Source organism: Papaver somniferum, chromosome 8 (assembly GCF_003573695.1).
Source record: "Papaver somniferum cultivar HN1 chromosome 8, ASM357369v1, whole genome shotgun sequence".
NCBI classification, from domain to species: domain Eukaryota; kingdom Viridiplantae; phylum Streptophyta; class Magnoliopsida; order Ranunculales; family Papaveraceae; genus Papaver; species Papaver somniferum.
The window spans coordinates 36,987,461-37,010,107 of record NC_039365.1 but is presented as its reverse complement, the minus strand read 5'-3'; the positions used below and the strand labels follow the sequence as shown (position 1 = coordinate 37,010,107).

General features: G+C 38.0%; 2 protein-coding genes and 1 pseudogene across 2 annotated transcripts; all 3 read right to left on the bottom strand.

The window, feature by feature from the left end:
• Nucleotides 1-6,260: 6,260 nt before the first annotated feature.
• LOC113306550 (putative 12-oxophytodienoate reductase 11) lies at nucleotides 6,261-9,052 on the bottom strand. Its single transcript, XM_026555472.1, has 5 exons — nucleotides 8,864-9,052; nucleotides 8,467-8,607; nucleotides 8,187-8,317; nucleotides 7,442-7,618; nucleotides 6,261-7,196 (listed from the first exon to the last, which is right to left on the bottom strand). The coding sequence occupies exons 1-5, from the start codon at nucleotides 8,932-8,934 to the stop codon at nucleotides 6,592-6,594; spliced, it is 1,125 nt and encodes a 374-aa protein (XP_026411257.1). The 5' UTR covers nucleotides 8,935-9,052; the 3' UTR covers nucleotides 6,261-6,591.
• A 668-nt stretch (nucleotides 9,053-9,720) lies between these two features.
• LOC113306548 lies at nucleotides 9,721-13,961 on the bottom strand (annotated as a pseudogene).
• Nucleotides 13,962-15,219: 1,258 nt separating this feature from the next.
• On the bottom strand, nucleotides 15,220-21,138 carry LOC113306549 (12-oxophytodienoate reductase 1-like). Its single transcript, XM_026555471.1, has 7 exons — nucleotides 21,087-21,138; nucleotides 16,890-16,899; nucleotides 16,667-16,807; nucleotides 16,440-16,570; nucleotides 16,033-16,173; nucleotides 15,768-15,939; nucleotides 15,220-15,511 (listed from the first exon to the last, which is right to left on the bottom strand). The coding sequence occupies exons 1-7, from the start codon at nucleotides 21,136-21,138 to the stop codon at nucleotides 15,346-15,348; spliced, it is 813 nt and encodes a 270-aa protein (XP_026411256.1). The 3' UTR covers nucleotides 15,220-15,345.
• Nucleotides 21,139-22,647: the final 1,509 nt, after the last annotated feature.

The window sequence follows — 22,647 nt, the reverse complement described above, 5'->3', positions numbered from 1 at the left end:
CAAAACTTGAGGAGTCTAATGCTAAGTATAAGGATACTGTAGATAAGCATAAAAGATTCAAGACTTTTCAGGAAGGAGAACTAGTCATGATTCATCTGCGCAAAGGAAGAGTTTCAGTTGGAACTTATAACAAGACTAAGATGAAGAAGTATGGCCCTTTTAAAATTTTGAAGAAAATCAGTGACAATGCATATGTCATTGATCTACCTAAAGACTGGAACATCTCTACTGTGTTCAATGTTCAAGAGATTTTCACCTTTCATAGTGATAATGCTATTTTACTTGTTTCTACCAACTCAGAGGCGAGTTATTTCCAAGAAATGGGGAATGATGCAGGACACCCCTTATCTTTCACACACTAAGCTTTGAAGCTTCTAGTATTTGCTCTGTTTCTTAGTTTACTTGCAACTATTTTAGTTTATTTTATGTTTAAGAATTTTATTTTTGTTTAACTTCTTTATTTAGATCCCTAGTCGGTTCTCTAGAGCCTATATAAACAGGCAGTCTCATTGAAGACAAACACATTGTTATATTATGTGTGCTTTGCTCACCACAGTCTTCCTTTCCATTCCGAGCAAACAAGAAACCAGTGATGCACTTTCTTCTTTTGCCTTGAACTCTTTGGAATTCAAAGTTAAATGCAGAATGTGTAATCGAGTAGACTTCCGGCAGGAATGGTGTTTGTGTTCATTGCACTCTCACTGCTGGGAATATGGGATTTCATTTTTTTTTCTTTTGTGGCCTGAATCTGGGATGTTCTATAAAGCTGCTACTTCTCCTTTTTCGGCCATTGAGCATAACATGTCTGTGGTATGAGGCGTACCTCAATTGATTCTAGAATTGGAATAACTTTTACGGACACATTTTGTTTCTCGGGGCTTAGTAAAAAATTTTACGTTGTAGAAGACAAAACAACAGCAGATCCAGAGATGGTTTGGTAGATAGTGAATGTACATAAATTTGCGTATCCCAGTTCGTGATGTAAATGAGATTGGTTGAGCTAATGAAATGACTGTGTTTTGTCGATCATTAGAGTTGGTAGGGGTAACCACATGGAAAGAGATTGTGCTGTCCAGGGAAGTTGAAGTTCTATTTAATAGCTTAATAACCCAATTGATCAAAGCCAGTCAGTGTACAGGCACAGAACAATGGCAAGATCTTAAAAGAGGAAAAAATTCCATCATGTGTATAAAATGGTGAAATTACATGCTAAAAAACCAGGATTGATTTATTATACTGAACTGTCATTACATTTATCATGATGACACGACCTCTCACTTGACCTCAGAAAACAACTGCAGTTCCTTACATTGCCACTGGGAAACTTGATGTAGTGATTTACACTACAAATTAGCTCAGAAGCAACTCAAATCTCCAAGGATAGAGATTGGATTTGAAAGAACAAAAAGTTGAGAGAGAAAAGATGGTTTTGGATTAACAATTCTTGATAGGTCTGAACAGGACCAACTACAAGGACTTATATCGTTAAATCACAAGAACAGCGTGCACAACACGTGTGAGTAGCACAGGGGTTCAAATAACTAAAAACAGAATTAAAAGACTTAATTAAAGACAATTAAAGACTAATAACTGAGTTCCGTTAATAACCTGGTGCCCCTTAACATATCTATCTTGTAACATGCCAACAGAAGAATGTCATTCTATGACAAATGCTCCCCCTTCTTTTGATTCTTGTTCTCAAGAATCAGTTTCGGAAACTGCACTTCTATGGCCTTCTTGTCTTCCCAAGTAGCTTCAGAACTTTACATTCCCTCCTATTAGATCAACACTTGCTTGACTGAGTAATTCTTCTTTTTGATAACTCTACTGTCTAGCACCTGTAAGGGTCTTACCTTCATCTCCCCTTCCTTGGATAACTTGGGTAAAGTTGTTTGTAGTAAGACTCCATATCCAAGCTTGGGGTTCAGAGACATGAAAGTTTGGATGAATTTTGGATTCAGCTGGTAACTTCAGTTTGTAGGCCACTTGGCCAACCTTTGCTTCAATATGGTAAGGACCAAGAATTTAGCTGAGAGCTTGAAATTACTTTTCAGTTGGACTGATGTCTGTCTGTATGGTTGTAACCTTAGATATACCCAGTCCCCAACTGCAAATTACATCTTTGTCCTCTTACTGTCAGCTTGGCTTTTGATCCTGTGTTGAGCTTCTTCTAGTGCTTCTTTTAGTAGATGTTTCATGGATTGCCTCTACTCTATGTAGTCATCTACATCTGGATTAACTCCCCGTGTTGTTGAAGAAATCCCAAACGGAGGAGGTGCATATCCATACAAGGCTTCAAAGGGTGTGATCTTTAAACTTGTATGGAAACTGGTGTTGTACCACCACTGTGCCAAGGCATCTACCCATTTGCTAGGTTTGAAGATGGTGATACATCTTAAATAGGATTCCAGGCAAGCATTCACCCTCTCAGTCTGTCCATCTATTTGAGGGTCATAGGTTGTGCTCATGTGTAATGCAGAACCTAGCCTAGAAAACAGGGCTTTCCAGAAATTGCTCACAAATATTTCATCCCTATCTAACACTATAGATTTAGGAAGATCATGAAGTTTAAATATAGTGTCTATGAATACCTTTGCTACTGAAGCTGCAGTATAGGGATGGCTCAAAGCAATGAAATGGCTGAACTTAGTGAATCTTCCCACCACTACTAGTCTATCCACCACCACCAGTATGACCTCCCTTCCTTCAGAATTTTGGAGACCAGAAATGAAATCCATACTTATATGCTCCCACGCTTGTTCGGGAATGGGAAGTGGCTGAAGTAGGCCTGTTGGGCTGGTATTGAATCTCATGTGTTGCTTTCAAACATCACAACCTTTGACAAAATCCTTATTATCATTTTGCATTCCCATCCAGAAGGAGTATAATTTGGCCCTTTGATATGTGGCTTGTTCCCCAGATTTCCCTCCAATAGGAGAACAGTGAGTAGAGAGAATGACCTTCTGTCTTAATTCTCCTCTTTGTCCAATATATATTCTTCCTTTGTACCTCAATACCCCTTGCTGGTCAAAATAATTTTCTACTGCTTCATCATGCACAGTTAGTTTAAGAATTAAATCTTCAGCTTGTGTGTCTTCTACTTCTGTGAACCACTCAGGATGTAATTGAATTAAATTTTGGCATGAGGGTTCCTCTTCAATGTGGACTCTGGATAAGGCATCTGCCACATGATTTTCATATTTGTTCTTATACTTCAATTCATAGTCATACCCCAACAATTTGACCAACCATTTTTGTTGTAGTAGTGAGTGAATCCTTTGCTCCATGAAGTATCTAATGCTCTGGTGGTCAGTGAAATAGTAAATTTGTTCCCCAACAAGTAGGATATCCACTTAGTTACAACCATCACCACTGCCATCAATTCCTTCTCATACGTGAACATAGCTAAGAACTTAGACCCATTCCTTTGATGTAGTAAGCTATAGGCCTCCCACCCTGCATCAGCACTGCCCCAACTCCAGTGTCACAGGCATCAGTAGATATATCAAAAGGTTTGCTGAAGTCTGGTTAAACTAAGACAACGTCCTTTAGTTTTTGAAAATCTACTCGAGTTGAGTTGTCCCAATGGAAACAATTCTTTTTTAATAAGTTTGTTAATGGTTTTGCAATGAGACCATAATTCCTTACAAGTTTTCAATAGTACCCTGTTAGACCCAGAAATCCTCTTAAATCCTTGATAGTTGCAGGAGTAGGCCATCTTACCATGCAGTCTATTTAAATGGGATCAACAACTACCCCCTTAACAGAGATGATATTCCCCAAATACTCTTACTTATCTTGGCCAAATGACCACTTGCTGAGCTTTGCAAATAGTTGGTTCTCCTGGAGAGTCTCTAGATTCAGCTGTTAATGCTTCTTATGTGACTCCATATCTGGGTTGTAAACTATTATATCATCAAAAAACACTAATATTAACTTCCTAAGATAGGGTTTAAACATATCATTCATTAAGGCTTGAAAGCTAGCCGGAGTACTAGTCAAGCCAAAAGGCATAACCAAAAATTCATAATGCCATTGGTATGTCTTGAAGGCAGTTTTCTGAGTATCTCCAGGTGACACTCTAATATGGTAGTATCCTGCTCTCAAGTCAATCTTGGAGAAAATAAATGACTCTTTTAGTTCATCCAATTGCTCCTCAATCACTGGAATTGGGTACTTTTCCTTAACAGTAATCTCATTAAGCTTCCTGTAGTCAACACAAAATATCCATCTCCCATCTTTCTTCTTAACTAATAAAATTGGGGAAGAAAAAGGGCTGTGACTAGGCTTGATTCCTCCTGAATTGAGCATTTCCTCAACTAGTTTCTCAACTACTTCCTTTTGTACATAAGGAATTCTATAGGGCCTTTGGTTATGCAGTGCAGTATTTGGTTGTAGAGGTATATGATGGTCATGAGATCTTATATGTGGTAATGAAGTTGGTTCTTTGAATATTCAGGAGTATTTTGTGAGTATAGGATCTAGTATTTTTGGTGTTTGAGGGTTGGGATTTATGGTTGTAATGCAAAACAGATGTCCTGCCATTCCATTTTTATTCTTCTTGAGGTACTTATGGCAAGCACCCACTAACATGGAGGAGATTCTGATTTCTTAAGTAATTCGTGTAAGCTCAATTTCCTTACCCTCATGAGTGAAAGATACTGTCATCTTCTTGAATCAAACTTTACAGGACTTATATTCCTCATCCATTCTACTCCTAACACCATGTCACACCCACCCAAGTCTAAGAACCTGACATCAAAAAGAAAATTTGTGCCCCTGCATATTCCACCTAAACAGTGGACATTTAGCATCACTCGGCACCTTGTTATCATATGCCATAGCTACATGTAAAGCAGCAGCGGGCTCTATCAATGCACCACTGAGTCTGGCCATCTCTGGGTCAATGAAACTATGGGTGCTTCACTGTCAATTAGGACAGTGAATGACTTTTTATTATTAGTAATACCCTGAATTTTAATAGTGTTGTGAGAAACATTACCATATAAGGCATGTAAGAAAATCTCCACTTCCTCTTCTACCTCTTGTATGATTGGTGAAGTACCAGGAGATTCTTTTTCAGAAGAAGCTAGCTCTTTTTCATCAACAACCAACATGTATAACTGTTGTTTAACACACATGTAACCCATTTCATGCTTTTCATCACAATTATTGCACAAACCCTTCTCTCTTCTTGCCCTCATCTCAACATAAGTTAACTTCTTAATAGGAGGTAATTTAAGGCTAGCACCACATTTTGGAGAAGGTGAGTTTGACTTTGGTGGAGTCACAAAACTTTTAGAGGTGCTACTGTCCAAAGAGAGTGGAGGAAGTTTGGAAACAAATTTGGCTTTCCTAGCTGTTTTCTCTAACACAGCCTCTTGTATTCTGGCTAAGTACATGGCCTGATTGAGTGTAGAGGGTGGATGCATTTGGACTGCCATTCTAATTTCTTCCTTTAGTCCACTGAAAAAGCTAGAAGTAAAGTAAGCATCATTAAGATATCGATTCTTGGTAGTCATTAAGGCCTTGAGCTCTTCAAAAAGCTCTTGGTACTCTAACATTTTACCTTCTTGACAGAGCTTGTTGAATTTTCCTACCACATCATCATGACCTAACTCTTGAAATCTAAAATTTGTCTGCAAAGCTCTTCCCATAAGATTATCTCTCTTCCCACCTGATAATCTTGATACCATAAATCTGATTTACCCTCTAAATACAAAGAAGCAACCATGACTTCTTGCTCCTCATCCATAAGATGTAATTGAAAGAACTTATTACACTTACGAATCCAGGATCTAGGGTTATTCCCGTCAAACTTAGGAAAATCGAATTTAGGTTTATGAGTATTTGAAAATTGGTTAGACCAAATCTGATGGTTACCTCCTGGTGTTGGACCACCATTCCCAGGTTGGGTTTGGGGGGTTTCAAGTAATCCTTCACCTGATTTTTTCGACCGAGAATTTTCTCTTCCAGAGATGCCATGTTAGAATCAAATAGGCTTCTAGCCCTGGTAACAACGCTGGAGAAATTGTGTTCTGAGCTTCATCAATTTTTTTACTGAGATCCTTGAAACCCTCATTTTGATCGTTGGACAGTTCATTCACATGCTTGTTCAAAGCGTCAAATTCTTTCCGAGTCACCATAATCACACAGGAACACTCGAATCGAGTGCTCTGATACCAATTGTAGTGATCTACACTACAAATTAGCTCAGAAGCAACTCATATCATAGAGATTGGATTGGGAAGAACAAAAAGTTGAGAGAAAAAAGATGGCTTTGGATTAATAATTCTTATAGGTCAAAACAGGACCAACCACAAGGACTTATACCCACTAACTCACGAGGACAGCATGCACAATACGGGTCAGTAGCACAGGGGGTTCAAATAACTAAAAACAGAATTACAAGACTTAATTAAAGACAATTAACGGCTAATAACTGAGTCACCTTAACAACCTGGTGCCCTTAACCTAGCTAGCATGTAACATGCCAACAGAAGTGTGTCATTCTTTGACACTTGAGAGGCAGGCAGAAGAAATAATTCTAGTGTTGATACCGTCCTTAATCTTTCTTTTTCCCTGACAAGCTTAGTTGGAAATTTGATCTATTGATTCCAGAAATGGGTAGTCAGTATAACCAAGAACAGGGTCAGAAATGTAGAATGTCTCTCTGTTGTACTTATTAAGAGGAGCATTAATCTCAAATCTCTTTGGCAAGTCTGGGTTTGCTAAGAATAACCGACCAAATACAACAAGATCTGCTGAATTGCTGGTGATAGCTTTATTACCATCTTCTCTATCATAACCTCCAGCAACCATGAATGTCCCCTTGAAAGCTTTTCTGATAGGTAGAAGACTATGGGGTGTTTGACACTTCTCTGCAACAGTTTTCATCCTTGGCTCGACCATGTGGCAGAAGAGAATATTGTATTTGTTCAAGGATTCCGCCATGTGAAGTCCCAGAGCAGTGGGGTTTGAATCACCCGATTCCATATAATTTGCGAAAGGAGAGAGCCTAATCCCTATTTTATCGGCTCCTATCTCATCCACAACAGCTTCAACTACTTCTAGTGCGAAGCGACATTGATTTTCTAGGCTCCCGCCGTATTTGTCAGTCCTGTCATTGACTTGGTCTTTCATGAACTGGTCGATTAGGTAACCATGAGCCCCATGAATCTCAACTCCATCGAAACCTACATGTCACAAGCTTTTACATTAGGAACAACATAGACAAAATTTGCATTCTATTAGAGTAAGGCTTTACATCAAATGTGAGAAAAGTTGGTCCTTTTAAATGTCCTAACACTACTGAAGTCTCCTAAAGAAACGCAATTATTCTTGAATGAAACAGCATTCCTAATCTTTTTCCTCAGTTTCCATAAATCTTAAATGTGTTAGTTTAACCTCAATGCACAGAAACTGAAAAACAAACAAGTACCGGCTTCCATAGCGTTCCGTGCAGCAAGTCTGAAATCATTGACAATTTGAGGAATTTCCTCTGTCTCTAATCGCCGTGGAGGTGAGAACCTTGCCACGTCGACACCATTGGCTCGCACCTGGGACTCCAATATCTTGTCTGAAGATGATATTGGAGCTTGCCCATTTGGCTGAAAACCTGGAAAATGGAAATTGCTTAGGGCGAGACAGTCATGTAACTTGGTATAATAAAAGTCTTAAGACTTACAATACTGCTGAAGTTTTTCAGACAATACTTGCAGTAGGTTTCGCATTTTAATAGTATGAGAAGAAAATGACATCCAAAATGATCACAACTATATTGGTTTCTCACAAAGGTTGAGGTATTTGTCCTATTATCAACATCCATAATACGGGCTCCAAATTTGTTGAGGTTCTAGTGTCATCCTCTCTACCGAATACAAATAATTACGTAACATCAGGACTTAGGAGGTAATCATAGGACTCCATGTACTCCTACTTCATTTACAAGACATAAGCACCTTGAGAAGGCAATCACAGTTTTCTTATCGTAGGGGACAAATCTTACTCACTCTAAATACCTCCATGAGGACCTCAACTATCCATTCCAGGAAATCATTGCTTGGGAATTGCCTTAGGAGTACAATTTTTACATCGAGTACTCCAAGTACAAAACCTTACATAAAAATGCATTTTGAACAACATCTAGTCTACAGCACGAGAAGAGCTAATTGATCTAAACTTACCAGCATTTGAAACTCGGCCAACGTGCCAAATTTGACAGAAGAAAACACCACCTTTAGCATGAACTGCATCAACTATAGGTTTCCAAGCTTCTACTTGCTCTTTTGTCCAAATCCCAGGTGTATCTGGATATCTATACAAACATAAACAATATAAATATGAATTCACAAGGTGAGATACCTCTCCGGTGGTAGAGGCGCATAAAGTCGTAAGAGTTGAACACAACGATCTGATACCGAAATTCACCTACACCCTAAACAAATGAAAAGAAGAGAAATTTACCCTTGAGCAGTATCAGAAACACCAGTGGCTTCAGATATGATGAGTCCTCCTTTACTGGCCCTCTGAGAATAATACAAAATGGCATGTGGCTGAGGGACATTCTTGTAAGATCTTTGTCTAGTCAATGGTGCCATTACGACTCTGCAACAAAATTAAAAACAACAAAGTCTTCAATTTTGTAATATTTTACAAAGATTTTGAAAGCGTTATTTAATCAAACACTCTCAGTCGATCCCTAAAAATCTTTAATAAATTGAATCACAGCAAAATAATATTAAATCAGTAAGAAATCTTCCACTGATTTCAAATTTCCAACACAAATCTTTATGAAACATAGAACAGATATTGAAGTTGGATTCTACAAGGAAAGTGGGAATGAAAAGGGTGAGAAGATTACCTGTGAGAAAGATCATATTTTCCAAGCTTGTATGGAGTGAGGAGAGGAACTTGAGATTTTTCAGTACTCATTTTTGTTTTTTCTACTCCCTTTGTAATTTGACAATTATATTATTTTTCTCTTCCTTTTTGGATTGGTGTAATTGGGAAATGTCTCCCCCAAATTTATAGAAATGAAAGATGTGGAATTTTAAGTACATTTCAACAGACAAGGTATGTGATTAAGGGCTGCTTTTAATGTCAAGATATTTTGCAGCATTTTTAGTTTCTTTCTATGCTAGAATTGGCAATATACGTCATTGCTTGTGTCATTTATCAGTCACCTAAAAAAGGAAGATTGGGATTTACTCATAAATATAATACTAATAAATTTTGTGTTTTGCTGACCAGACGGTCTTCCTTCCCGTTCGGGGGGAAAAGAAGACAACGACCCGTTGATAATGACAGTGTCTCCTACTGAGCAACGCAATGATGCATCAGATTAGCCTCTCGAATGTAGTGAACTGGCGGCGTCAGGAATGTAGTACAGTTCATGGGATACTTACGGTGTACCCATTCATGAAAAATGATCTTTTTTTATATATATATATATTTTTTGTCTAAAAATGTGCCAAATTGAAAAATCACTTTTCTTAAAACTGAGGGCATCGTCGAATTGTGGAAGATGAAAACGCTTAATGAACATTTTGTTTGGATTTTGGCATACCAGAGTAGGTGGGATCATCCTTGGGCTAAGAGTGTGGTCCGAAGCAAAGAGTTGTTGCTATATCTAGTGGTACAGTGAGCCGAAACAAACAACTCTCTGTTTTGGACCACTCCATGCCTTTTAATCCATGGTTCTTTTTTGCTTAAAGGAAAAACTTCAGCTCTCGGTTAAGTAGATAACATGTTACATTAGCAGATCATAACATTTGTTATTTAAATCCGAGTACAGGACAACACTTTCACATAAAAGATCTGAATGATCTTAATTACCTCACCAAATTACACAAGAACATAACTCAAACCTGATAACCAAGAAAAAAAGACAAAGGAAGACAGTTAACTGCCGGGCATTAGGACTAATTGTATTAGTCCAAGAATGGGTAGTCAGTGTAACCAACAACTGGATCAAGTGTCTAAAAAGTGTCACTATTGTACCTATTCAGTGGTGCATCAATGGAAAAACGTTTAGGCAAATCTGGGTTAGCCACAAACAAACGACCAAATGCAACAAGATCAGCACCATCCTCATCGATAACTTTGTTGCCATCGACTTTCGTGTAACCTCCGGCAGCAATGAAAGTTCCCTTGAAAGCTTTTCTCATTGCCAAACTACTGTAAGGGGTATCCCGAGACTCTCCCAGGGCGACCATCCTGGGCTCTAGTACATGAAGATACAAAATTCCAAATTCGCCTAGTGATTCAGCCATGAAAAGGCCTAGAGCTTCAGGGTTTGAATCACCCGTTTCCATGTAATCCGCAAAAGGAGAGAGCCTCATTCCGACTTTATCTGCTCCTATTTCTTCGACGACGGCTTTAACAACTTCTAGAGCAAATCGACATCGTTTCTGTAATTCACTGTATCCATCATGAATTGATCAAGAAGGCACCATGGACCTCAACTCCATCAAAACCTAAACGTATATGAATAACATGCCATCCATTTAAGGGTTAATAACAATGTATTCTAGATGCTCAAAAGTTAAAGAGAAAGATGGTTAACTACAATGTATACCTCAAAAAAGGTCTATAAGTAGTTACCATCAAGTTACTCATATGCCTAACAACCAAATTTACACATTACGGTACCATATTTATCATTCTAGAAAAAGGATAAAAGATAATTACCTGCTTCAATGGCATACCTTGCAGCGAGCCTAAAATCATCGATGACTTGTGGGATTTCATCAGTGCTCAACCGATGAGGAGCTGACCAATCCACTCCCTGGAAGCCAGGTGTACAACCCTTATCAGTGGAAGAGATTGGTGCTTTCCCATTAGGTTGGGCGTCTAAATACAAAAACAAAAAAAATGAATAAGTCTAAGTGTATTAGAATTTAAATGTAACATAATTTGAAAGAGCCGACAATAAAGAAATACATCAAATAAAGAGGTTTTTTTTCCATTAAACCCATTCATGCCAATTTATGATGAGCTTCCTACAGTCGGTCAAACATTTGCACAAATAAATTGGTTTCATCCCTAAATTAACGAAAAAATTTCTCTCTTCTTAATTAAAATACATATAACTTTTATTGTGGGAAAATACAAAAGATAAGAAAATACCATAAGTGGAAACTCTGCCTGCATGCCAAATCTGGCAAAAGAAGATGCCACCCTTGTCATGAACAGCTTGTACAATTGGTTTCCATGCTTTTACATGCTCTTTGGTCCAAATTCCAGGTATTTCTGGATACCTAACAAAATTAAAATTAACTTCAGTTTAAATTTGTGAAACTTGGTTTGAGTAAAATTATCTACATCAAAGAAAAATGACCATCTATGATTTATATGGATAAAAGTTTTTTTTATGTGAGGTAATATAACATTTATTACTACATCTTAGCAGTAAATTACTAATTGTTTGAATATGAGAAATTGTACCCTGGAGCTGTTTCAGATACCCCAGCAGCTTCAGCAATAAGAAGGCCTCCGTTAGTGGTTCGCTGCGAGTAATACAAGACCGCATGTGGCTGAGGTATGTATCCATAAGACCTACGTCCTGATAGAGGCGCTAAAACAACCCTACAAACCAACGAAAAACTTTTTTTATTTGAGTTCAAAACAAAATATAATTTCATCACAGGATGATTGACAAAACAATGAGAAAGGTTAAACAAAAGTGAATAAACACAGTTTTACTAGCGTGCCAGTTCGTGCTGGATTACTAGGGTCAGGTTAGGCCCTAGATGGCGAGCTGCACGGGTTGTTGCAAGGTCAGTGGTTAAACAATGATCATAACACAATTTGTCTAATTAACTGCAATGCTGCAACAATTAAATTGTGGGGCATTGTCAACCAAAACGATGTGACATTCTTAATTAATCCTTCAATCAACAAATCATGAACATTTGAGAGTTTGTCACTCAAGCATTGTAACTCTTGTATAATGTAGAAAGAATTGATTTTCTTTAACAAAATCTAAAATTATTATTTAAGAGATTCAAATTATGAACACAAAGGGAAAAAGAGAAAATAATAAGTTTCTTTTTGTACAAACCTTATGTACTTAGACGTTTAATCACAGTATAGTGCACTGTACACACGTAATCAAACAAATACCTTACCTAATTGAGATTTCCTGGCTACAGTACACATACCTGTGAGAGAGTTGATAATTGCCCATTTTGTAAGGTTTGAGTAGTGGTATTGTTTCCATTTCTTTTTAATTTCCTCACACAGTTTTCCTTCTTTTTCTTCATTTCCCCTTCGCTGAATTGTGTTCTATAGTTCAAACTCTCAGTCTTATCTTATAGTTTGTGAGAAATTGAATCCGACCATTACCTATATCAATTATAAATAACTACAATAGGTAGCTATTAAGGTGGAGGGACCACATGAAGGCAAGTTGACCCCACTCACCTCTCTAATTTGTTATGTAATGAATTCACCTTACCAAACTAACCAGATTGAATAGGTAGCTAATAAACCTAGTTGTTTTGTTATTTATGGTTATCGGATTTATCCAAACTACTTGATCTTGAATAACTATAAGTATGCATAAAATTTCAGTTTGTAATTTTTCTTAGACAAAAACAAACGAAGTGCACTGCGTTGCACGTCGGCAAATCCTAAATTTTTTACACTTTATCTTCCAGTTCCGCAGAACTATGACACTCTGCAAACCCCTGTTAGGCAATGATGTTTATTCTTCTTCTATTGCCATTTTCATGATTAGATTGAGGATTTCCCAATTGATCTACAATATATATATATATATTCCAACACTTTCATGTCACTAAGATAAATGAAAATAAGTTCTCCTCCTCCTTGTTTTAGTAAGAGATGTGAGAGACCATGGAAACAGATTGAGCTGGAGACACCCACTATACACAGTGGTCCAATTATATATGAAGAAGAAAACAAAAGATAGTTGCTATAGGGGATGACCAGTACCAATATCACATTTTTCTTGGCTTAGCTATATGATGCTTTAAGTTGTGAATATGCAATACATCTACTTTCAGCACCACCTCATGTACAAATTAATGCCACCAGCAAAGACCATTAGGTGGTCATAGTGTTATACTCCATTTATAAATAACGGAGCCAAAAGAAAGTAATTTTAAGAAATTCTTTCGTAGCGGCACCCCAACCACCAGTTCATAATCAAACTATCACTTGAAATATAACAGTTGATGGTGGCAGTAAATTGTCACAGAGTCATACACTCGTACTCATACTGTAAAGACATTATTTAAAATTTGTGGACTCAGTCTCTCTATAACACTAATTCTGCGATTTAATGATATGTTTATAATGGCATCATCAAGAAAACATAGAGAAAAATAATATTGGTCTGTAATTGCATTAATCCCAACGCGTGCAGTTAACAATAAATGGATACATAATATCTAAGGTGTATTACTTTATACCAAACCCTTAGATCACTACCACAAAATCCAAGACATGGTATACATGCTAAAGTGACAGAACCTATCCAAGTCTTGTGCAACCATTACCGACACGGACTACAATACGGGCAGAAGAGTTAAAAGTAAAGGCATAGTTCAGCTTTCTACGTTATGGTTAATTGATTGAAAGCATCAAACATGTTCAAGAAGAAATGTTCTTTATTTCTACAGATACAGATAATGAATTCTCCATAGATAGGTAACTGATGATGCAGAACAGAACCCAGTTCTGGAGTTTTGAAGGTTTTCCAGTAGTCTAGTACTCTAACAACATGGATGAACAGATTACATGGATTTACATTATGATTCTAATCCCAAAAGATAAATTATACTCCGTTATGAGTTATAGGGGTGCACGAAATTTTCCTAGTATTGCTTGTCTGTATTGGTAATACTGTCTAAATCAGTATGATATATTGTTGATGATAAAAAGAACACAATGTTGCAATATCAAATAGTCATAATACAGTAAGTGTAAATCTGTTAAAAATGTACCTCCCTGCATACTTGTGCCCTCTTGGCCACTCTCATGAGGCCAACCTTCTTATTCGTTGAGTTGAAGCTCATTATTCTCTATCATATTCAAGTAGTATCCATCTTTTCCAGTCAAGCAAGGCAGCTAAAAACATTAACCAGTCATGCCATTAGTCTCGAAAGGTCTCAAAACCACATTAGTCACAACCAACTCCATATCCAAATTAATCAAACCAAAACTTGGACAGAACTTTGGAATCAAAATTCGAATCAGAAGGAGATGATAATGGTGTTTTAACTAAATCAGATAGTATGCAGTCCAATGTAAAATGATTAGAAACAGTGGGTTTAGCAGATCTAACTGAACTTATCAAGAAACTACATAGTTTTACAGAAAGAAATCCAGGAACGAAATCAGGAGCTCTATTCCCCAATTTGACCACGTGGAGAATAAAAACAATCAGTTAACTGCATCATCTACAGTGTGTGTGTGCCATGAGCTCTGAACGTAGCAAGACAAGTTGGGTTACCTCTACCTCTGCAGGTGTCAGATGTACATCTTTCTTGGGTGTGCCTGGAACATACCCAGCTTAGTTGAAGCTTATTTTGAATCAGTTGATAAATTTAGAAAAAGCTAATTGGATAATTATCAATAGCTTCAACATGTTGGGATTTCAGGTTTGTTCTGTAGTTAGCTAATTTCTTACACCTTATTGATGAAATTCAGAACAAACAGATACACCATAGTTCTGATTTTTATTTTTGGAAAAATATTTAACACAAAGCTCAAATTAAACATTCAGAATTAGGGTCATGTTTTCAATTCAAACTTCTCTCTAAGACCAAATATACTACATATATAAGTGCTCTACCATTACATCATAATGAATTTTAAGCAAACTATAAACCAAGCCTAAACTCAAATCTCATTTGAAATCGACAGAAATCAAATCACATCCATATTTTGATTATTATAATGATGAATTCGTACCCAAAGAGAAACTAACCTGATGATGAATCAGTATGATTACATAATGGATTCCTCTATTAAATCTTCATTTTCAGCAGCAGCAGCAGCAGCCCTAGAAGAAGCTCCGGGAGAAGAAAGGAAAATAATCGTATTTGTTTCACGCCGTTATATACGAGGGATTGAATAATAGCGGGCTAGAGCCCGTTCAGTTTCTTTCTTTAACTGTGCCGATCGGGCAACAGTGCATAGGCAGTATACTCAAATTTTATTCTGTTTATTAAAATGATAAAATCCCAGTACAAAACAGAACTAGCTTTCCCATAAAAGATCTGAATGATCTTAATTCACAAGAACAACATAATTCAAAAATGATATCCAAATAAAAAGACATAAAGCAAAGCAAAAGACGGGGCGGCCTTGGGACTAATTGTCTTGGTCTAGGAATGGGTAGTCAGTATAACCAATAACTGGATCAAGTGTGTAAAAAGTGTCCCTGTCATACTTGTTTAGTGGTGCATCAATGGCAAAACGTTTAGGCAAATCTGGGTTAGCCAAAAACAAACGACCATATGCAACTAGATCAGCATGATTCTTATCGATCGCTTTGTTACTATCTTCTCTCTTATAACCTCCGGCAGAAATGAAAATCCCGTTAAAAGCTTTCCTTGTTGGTGAGGTACTGTAAGGGGTTTCATAGATATTATCAAACCTTGACCATCCTTGGCTCTATCACATGGAGGTACAAAATTCCGTATTTGTTTAATGGTTCAGCCATGGAAAGGCTGAGAGCTTCAGGGTTTGAATCTCCCGCTTCCATGTAATCGGCAAAGGGAGAGATTCTAATTCCAACTTTGTCAGCTCCGATCTCTTCGACTACAGCTTTAACAATGTCTAGCGCAAAGCGACATCGCTTCTCTAAGTTTCCACCATACTCATCTATTCTGTCATTAACCTGATCCTTCATGAATTGATCGATAAGGTAACCGTTTGCGCCATGGATCTCAACTCCATCAAAACCTGCACATTTTTGTTCAATATATAACCGAATATGTGGTAAATAACGATGTTATGCTATTTGGCAGCCTAAACAAGACAATAAAAGAAAATTACCAGCTTCAATTGAGTTCCTTGCAGCACGCCTAAAATCATCGATTATTTGTGGGATTTCATCAGTGCTCAATCGACGAGGAGCTGTCCAATCCACTCCGTAGAGGCCAGGTGTACATCCCTTATCAGTACAAGATATTGGAGCTATTCCATTAGGCTGGAAATCTGAACGGAGAAGATAAGAAAATGGTTCAGCACTAACGGTGGGGAAAATTGAACTCAAGTTCTTTGAACTTAGAGACAAGTACAAAGGGACAATAATTTCAGTAACTTAGCCCCTAGAGATATCGTGATAGGCTTAGGTTGAAAAAAATTACACAGTTATTATGAGAAAAAGAAATGCTAATTTTTGTTATTGATTATGTACAAATTTCAGAGTAACCAGATTAAGAAAGAGAACAAAATGGTACCATGAGTGGATACTCGGCCTACATGCCAAATCTGGCAAAAGAACTTGCCACCCTTGTCGTGAACAGCTTGCACGATCGGTATCCATGCCTCAACATGCTCTTTTGTCCAAATTCCTGGTGTCTCCGGATACCTTCAAAAATGAAAGAAATACAGAGTAAACCCAACTACCCACATCTGCTAAACGCTAATGCGTGCAGCCAACTACCCCTGATCAAGGAAAACGTACCCTTGAGCTGTTTCAGAGACTCCGGTGGCTTCTGTAATTAGAAGACCTCCGTTAGTGGTTCGCTGCGAGTAATACAAGGCCGCATGTGGTTGGGGTACATTTCCATAAGACCTGTTTCTTGTTAGAGGTGCCAAAACAACCCTAGCAAGAAGTACAGAAAACCAAAACATGCAAGGATCGAATCATCGAAGAAGAAACTAAAATATGATAAAGAGTTGCAAACCTGTGAGAGAGTTTGAAGGTTTCAATAACCTAAGACAAGACGAGATAACCTAAGCAACAAGACAAGAAGGATAATTCCGTGTGTGATTCATTGATAACAAAGACTCCTATATAAAGGAGTAGGGTTACAACCATAGTCTGAAGATATTCTAAAAGAGGTGAATATCTTCTCAATACAAGTAAGTAAATATATACAAAATATACAAGAATATACCCAATACCCCCCCTCAAGTTGGAGCATGAAGAGTCGAAATGCCCAGCTTGAGAAGAAGAGTTTGAAACTGCTGACGTCCCAAGGCTTTAGTCAGAATATCAGCTAGTTGAGAGGTAGTATGAATATAGGATGGACGAATAGTACCTCGAAGTATTTCGTCACGTACAAAATGACAGTCAATCTCGATATGCTTTGTTCGTTCATGAAAGACGGGATTATTAGCGATATGCAACGCTGCTTGACTATCACAGTGAAGCGAGACTGGTTTTGTATGTCCTACACCAAAATTCCGTAATAACCCTTTTAACCAAATGATTTCACAAGTTGTGGAAGCCAAAGCACGATATTCTGCTTCGGCTAACGAACGAGAAACTGTGGTTTGTTTCTTTGTTTTCCAAGATATAGGAGAACCCCCGAGAAAGATAAAGTGTGCCGTGAGAGAACGTCGACTAAGTGGACAACTAGCCCAATATGCATCACAATAAGCATCAAGAACTAACTTGGAATCAGCACGAAGTAAAATACCTTGCCCCGGGCTAGATTTCAAATAACGCACAACTCTAAGTGCAACATCCCAATGTGATTGAGTTGGATGTTGTAAAAACTGGGAAAGAATATGAACAGAATAACATAGATCCGGCCGTGTAAGATTAAGATAGATCAGTTTCCCTACCAGCCTTCTGTAACGAGCAGGATCAGTCATAGGTGAGTCTGAGGCAAGAGCCAGCCTATGATTTTCTTCCATAGGAATATTAGCTGGTTTTGAACCAAGAAGACCTGTTTCTGTCAATATATCTAGAGCATATTTGCGCTGACAAAGGAAAATTCCTTTGGAACTTCTAGCTACCTCAATGCCTAGAAAGTATTTTAATTTTCCCAAATTCTTCATGTGAAAACATCTGCCTAGATATTCCTGAAATTTTCGAATAACATCTGTGTTGTTACCAGCAATAACAAGATCATCCACATATACAAGAATATACATGATAATATTCCCATGACGATACAGAAATAACGAATGATCATAAGCACTAGTAGAAAACCCATAAGTACGCAAAGCAGCTGCTAGCTTAGCATACCAACACCGTGGAGCCTGGCGTAGACCATACAATGACTTACGAAGTCTACAAACATTGCCAGATAATCCCATACTAAAACCAGGAGGAAGTCGCATATAGACTTCTTCATTTAAATCCCCATGAAGAAAAGCATTATGCACATCCATCTGAACTAATTCCCAGTTATTTATTGCAGCAACTGCAAGAAGAGTTCTCACAGTAACCATCTTTACTGTGGGAGCAAAAGTTTCAGTGAAATTAATTCCTTCCTGTTGATGATTTCCAAAAACAACTAATCTGGCTTTGTAACGTTCAACAAAGCCATCAGACTTTCGCTTAATGCGAAAAACCCACATGCAACCAATTGCAGACTTGTTGGCAGGCAAATCTTCAATTGTCCATGTACCATTGGAAATAAGTGCAGCAATCTCATCCTGCATTGCCTGGCGCCATCTTGGATCAGCCAGTGCCTCTTTGAATGATTTGGGTTCAACATCAGTTGAAATAGCTGCAACAAAACAACGATGTGCAGTAGAAAATGCATCACAATTCACAAAATGAGTTATAGAATAGGGAGTACCTGAGGACTTGACTGGTATAGGTGAAGCTGCAGGGGAAACCAAGGTTGTGTTAGACTGCTTTGAAACACCCTGCCATTGGACAAAATCCTTGTGCCTAACATTCTCAAATTTTGTACGTTTACCCCGGCCAAGTTCCTCATCTGAAACTGTAGTACAATGATCTCGACCATCCGTATCTTCTGTGAGAGAAGAAGTGACAACATCCGTACCAGACGCAGGCACAATAGAAGAAGAAGCAGGCACTGAATCAATATGTGCATCATTCTCAGCAATGTGTGCTGTGTGATGTGCATCATCCAAGCAGACTGACGGAACATGAGAACTAGTCTGTGGAGGTGTAGTGTCAACAGGCGAGAGAGTAGCAGCGGAAGAAGAACCACCAGATACATGTGCATTATTGTAGTCAGTTGCAAAATGATCATCAGACAAATTTCTAGGAACTGAATCAGTGACCGCATCAGAATACAGTGAGTGCAATTTTTGAAGCTCATCATTATCTGCCAACGGGAAAGTATCTTCAATAAAATGTACGTCTCGAGACTGAAAGTAATGACCTGTGTCAAGATCAAATAAATGCCAGGCCTTCTTTCCAAATGGATAGCCGAGAAATATGCAACGACGACTACGACTGCCAAATTTATCACCAGGATTGAGATTTTTTGCGTAACAAAGACATCCAAAAACCCTAAGAGAGTGAATAGATGGAGCCGAACCATAAAGAAGATCATAAGGCGTCTTGAAGTGAAGAATACGAGAAGGGGTTCGATTAATTAAGTAGGCAGCAGTAAGAACACATTCTCCCCAAAAGTCAATTAGTAAGGATGCTTGAAAACGTAGCGCACGAGCAACATTAAGAATGTGACGATGCTTTCTTTCCACCCTAGCATTTTTCTGTGGTGTCTTAACAACAGAGGTTTGATGAATAATGCCATTGTTTCGAAAATAAGAGACAAGACCTTTGAACTCGGTTCCATTATCACTGCGGAAAGTCTTAACCTTTCGAGTAAACTGTCTGTCAACTAGTGCAAAGAAGTTTGTTAACAAGGTAGGTACCTCATCTTTGGTTTTCATCAAATACACCCAAACACATCTAGAAAAATCATCGACAATGGTTAAAAAATATCTGGAGTTACAGGCACGATTTGGATGATAAGGCCCCCAAACGTCGCAATGAATTAATTCAAATAAATCAACTGCCCTACTAGTGCTCAATGGAAACGAAGTACGAGTTTGCTTGGCTCTATGACAGATATCACAAGCATGAAAATCTAACTGACTATCAACACAACCAATCTGAGGTAGAGACTTCAAAGCTTGGATAGAAGGATGACCAAGCCGTTTGTGCCATAATTCTGCTGCAGTCTTCTCTAACACAACGTTGACACGAGCTGGTTTCCCCATCATCAAGCAATACAACCCATCCATGAGCTTACCCATACCAATCCTCGTCCTCAAAGTATGGTCCTGTATAACACATTCAGAGTTAGTGAATTGAACACTTATATTATTCTTCTGTGCATGAGTAGCATGCGATGAAGATAAAAGTTGAGAAACCGAGAGAAGATTGCATGTGAATTGAGGAACAAACAGCACATTGTGCAATATAAGAAAATCATTTAACTGCACAATGCCAATTTTGGTTGCTTGTATGCTGACACCATTAGGCAGACCAACCTGAAGAGGACTAATATTATAACAAGATTCAAACACAGTGTCATCACAACAAACATGGTTGGAGGCTCCTGTGTCAACAATCCAGATGTGACCACGCTTACCAGAGAGACGAACATGATTTGCAGTCTGCATCTCACCAACAACAGCGTTTGCCTTAGCTGCTGGTTGATTACGGTGAGATGGTGACTCGGTTTTGAGATAAGCTGCAGGTGGACGTCTGGGTTGGCGACCATCTGGATACCCATGCTTCTCCCAACAACGATCCTCAAGATGTCCATTATGACCACAATAGGTGCACTTCAATGTAGTTTTAACAGCTCCCGATTTTGATCCTTTGAGAACTACATGTGTGATGATAGTCCCTGGTCCATCATTGGAGGCGAGAGCATATAAAGAAGACTGTTTGTTTGGTGAAGAGGAAGTTGAAGTTGAAATACTAGACATTGTTACCGGACTCACGATACCATGAAGGTTTCAATAACCTAAGACAAGACGAGATAACCTAAGCAACAAGACAAGAAGGATAATTCCGTGTGTGATTCATTGATAACAAAGACTCCTATATAAAGGAGTAGGGTTACAACCATAGTCTGAAGATATTCTAAAAGAGGTGAATATCTTCTCAATACAAGTAAGTAAATATATACAAAATATACAAGAATATACCCAATAGAGTTCGAAATTGCCCATTTTGTAAGGTCTGAATAGTGGCGTTGCCTCCATTTTTCTAAGAATTTAAATCTTTCTTTCTTTCTTCTTCTGATTTTGTTTTCTCTTTTTTTGAATGTTTGAAACTATGCGTGTGCTCTATTTATAGTCCAGGAAAATGGTATTCACAGTCGTACCACTGACAAAACTAGCTCTACTCTTAGCCCATAACTTTAGATCTTATTACGGAATTACCTGAGTGATTATCTACTTTTTGTGTCCGGTCAGTTTTTCAGAATTTCGCTGTTAAAACCTTGGATTTCACTAGTTTCGCATAATTTTTGAACAAGATGCAGCTTGAAGCTTCTCTATTGACTATTGATAGCATCGTCAACGTTGCTAATGGGGTGCCGGACCACTAGGAAAGGTATTCAAATCCATACGAGGACTATTTAGTTTTTCTATGGGTTTTTGTACCGTTTCCAATAAACTAATACCTCCATTAGCAGCCATGAGTATCATTGTTAATGCTAATTATCATCCCATCGACAAAAAAAGAAAGGGGAGAACGGATTTATGTGCCCAAATTCATTGGTTGTTTTTGGTTGAACCATTGAATTCATTTTAGTGTTTGTTTAAGGATCCACAAAAGCGTTAGTACATTAAAATAAACATATACTGTACTACATCTCGAAGGGCTGTTGAAAAACTTTTGGGTTGGACAAAATTAATTTATAATTGTGACAATTTGCAACGTCATGGACGGGGTCACCAATCACCAAAGACAAGGAAAAAAAAGGGAAGCGTATCCATGTTCACCTATAATTGGGCCGACCGACCGGAGTAGGGAGGGAGTCCTTTTATGGCAACTTTTTTGTCAAATGAAGCATAATCTAATAAAAAGATTGGATTTGGTTTTGGTGGTAGTCTTTAGAGCATCCACAGTGGGCGAGTATAACCAAAAATTTGGGATGAGATCGTGACGCAGTGGGACGGAGTAAAGATCAAATCCCAGCCAAAGATCAAATTCCAGACCATATTTGGTCGCGACCAAATACCAAATCCTAATATAGTCGGGCGTAAATTTAAAGTACGCTTGTTGCTGGGCGTAAATTTAAAGTACGCTTGTTAACGGGCGGAGATTTAAATTACGCCCGATGAAAATTCAAATTAAAAAAAAAAAAAAAAGTGAGGCGTTAACTTAAAGTACGCCTGTTGACAGGCGTAAACTTAAAGTGTGCCTGGTGATTGATTGGGCGGACATTTGAGATACGCCCGATGAAATTTTTTTGGGGCGGATCTTTAAATTACGCGCGACCAAATTTTAATCGCGACCGTTACGTGACAACACGGACTAAACCCAAAATTTGATCTTTTTTTTGATCTTTGATCTTTGGTTTTGATCGCACCACTGCAGTTGCTCTTAGGAGCTGAAAAACCTAAAATGTCCCTCCTTTTAGTCTAATTATTATATCTCTTTATACATCCTATTTTTCTGGGGTATAATTGACAACCAAACTTTAACATATCTAAAAATCCATGCCTTGGAATTTTACAAATTTTGTGTCATTGACAATGATTTTA

Excerpts from the sequence above, each read along its gene's own strand:
- LOC113306550 (XM_026555472.1), bottom strand. The coding sequence starts at position 8,934 with ATGAGTACTGAAAAATCTCAAGTTCCTCTCCTCACTCCATACAAGCTT. Across the intron at positions 8,318-8,466 it reads GTTTCTGATACTGCTCAAGG|ATATCCAGATACACCTGGGA; the intron begins GTAAATTTCTCT and ends ATGTTTGTATAG. Across the intron at positions 7,197-7,441 it reads ACGGAACGCTATGGAAGCCG|GTTTCGATGGAGTTGAGATT; the intron begins GTACTTGTTTGT and ends TGTGACATGTAG.
- LOC113306549 (XM_026555471.1), bottom strand. The coding sequence starts at position 21,138 with ATGGAGGCAACGCCACTATTCAGACCTTACAAAATGGGCAATTTCGAA. Across the intron at positions 16,571-16,666 it reads GTCTCTGAAACAGCTCAAGG|GTATCCGGAGACACCAGGAA; the intron begins GTACGTTTTCCT and ends TCATTTTTGAAG. Across the intron at positions 15,512-15,767 it reads ATCGGAGCTGACAAAGTTGG|TCATGCTGATCTAGTTGCAT; the intron begins AATTAGAATCTC and ends GATCGATAAGAA.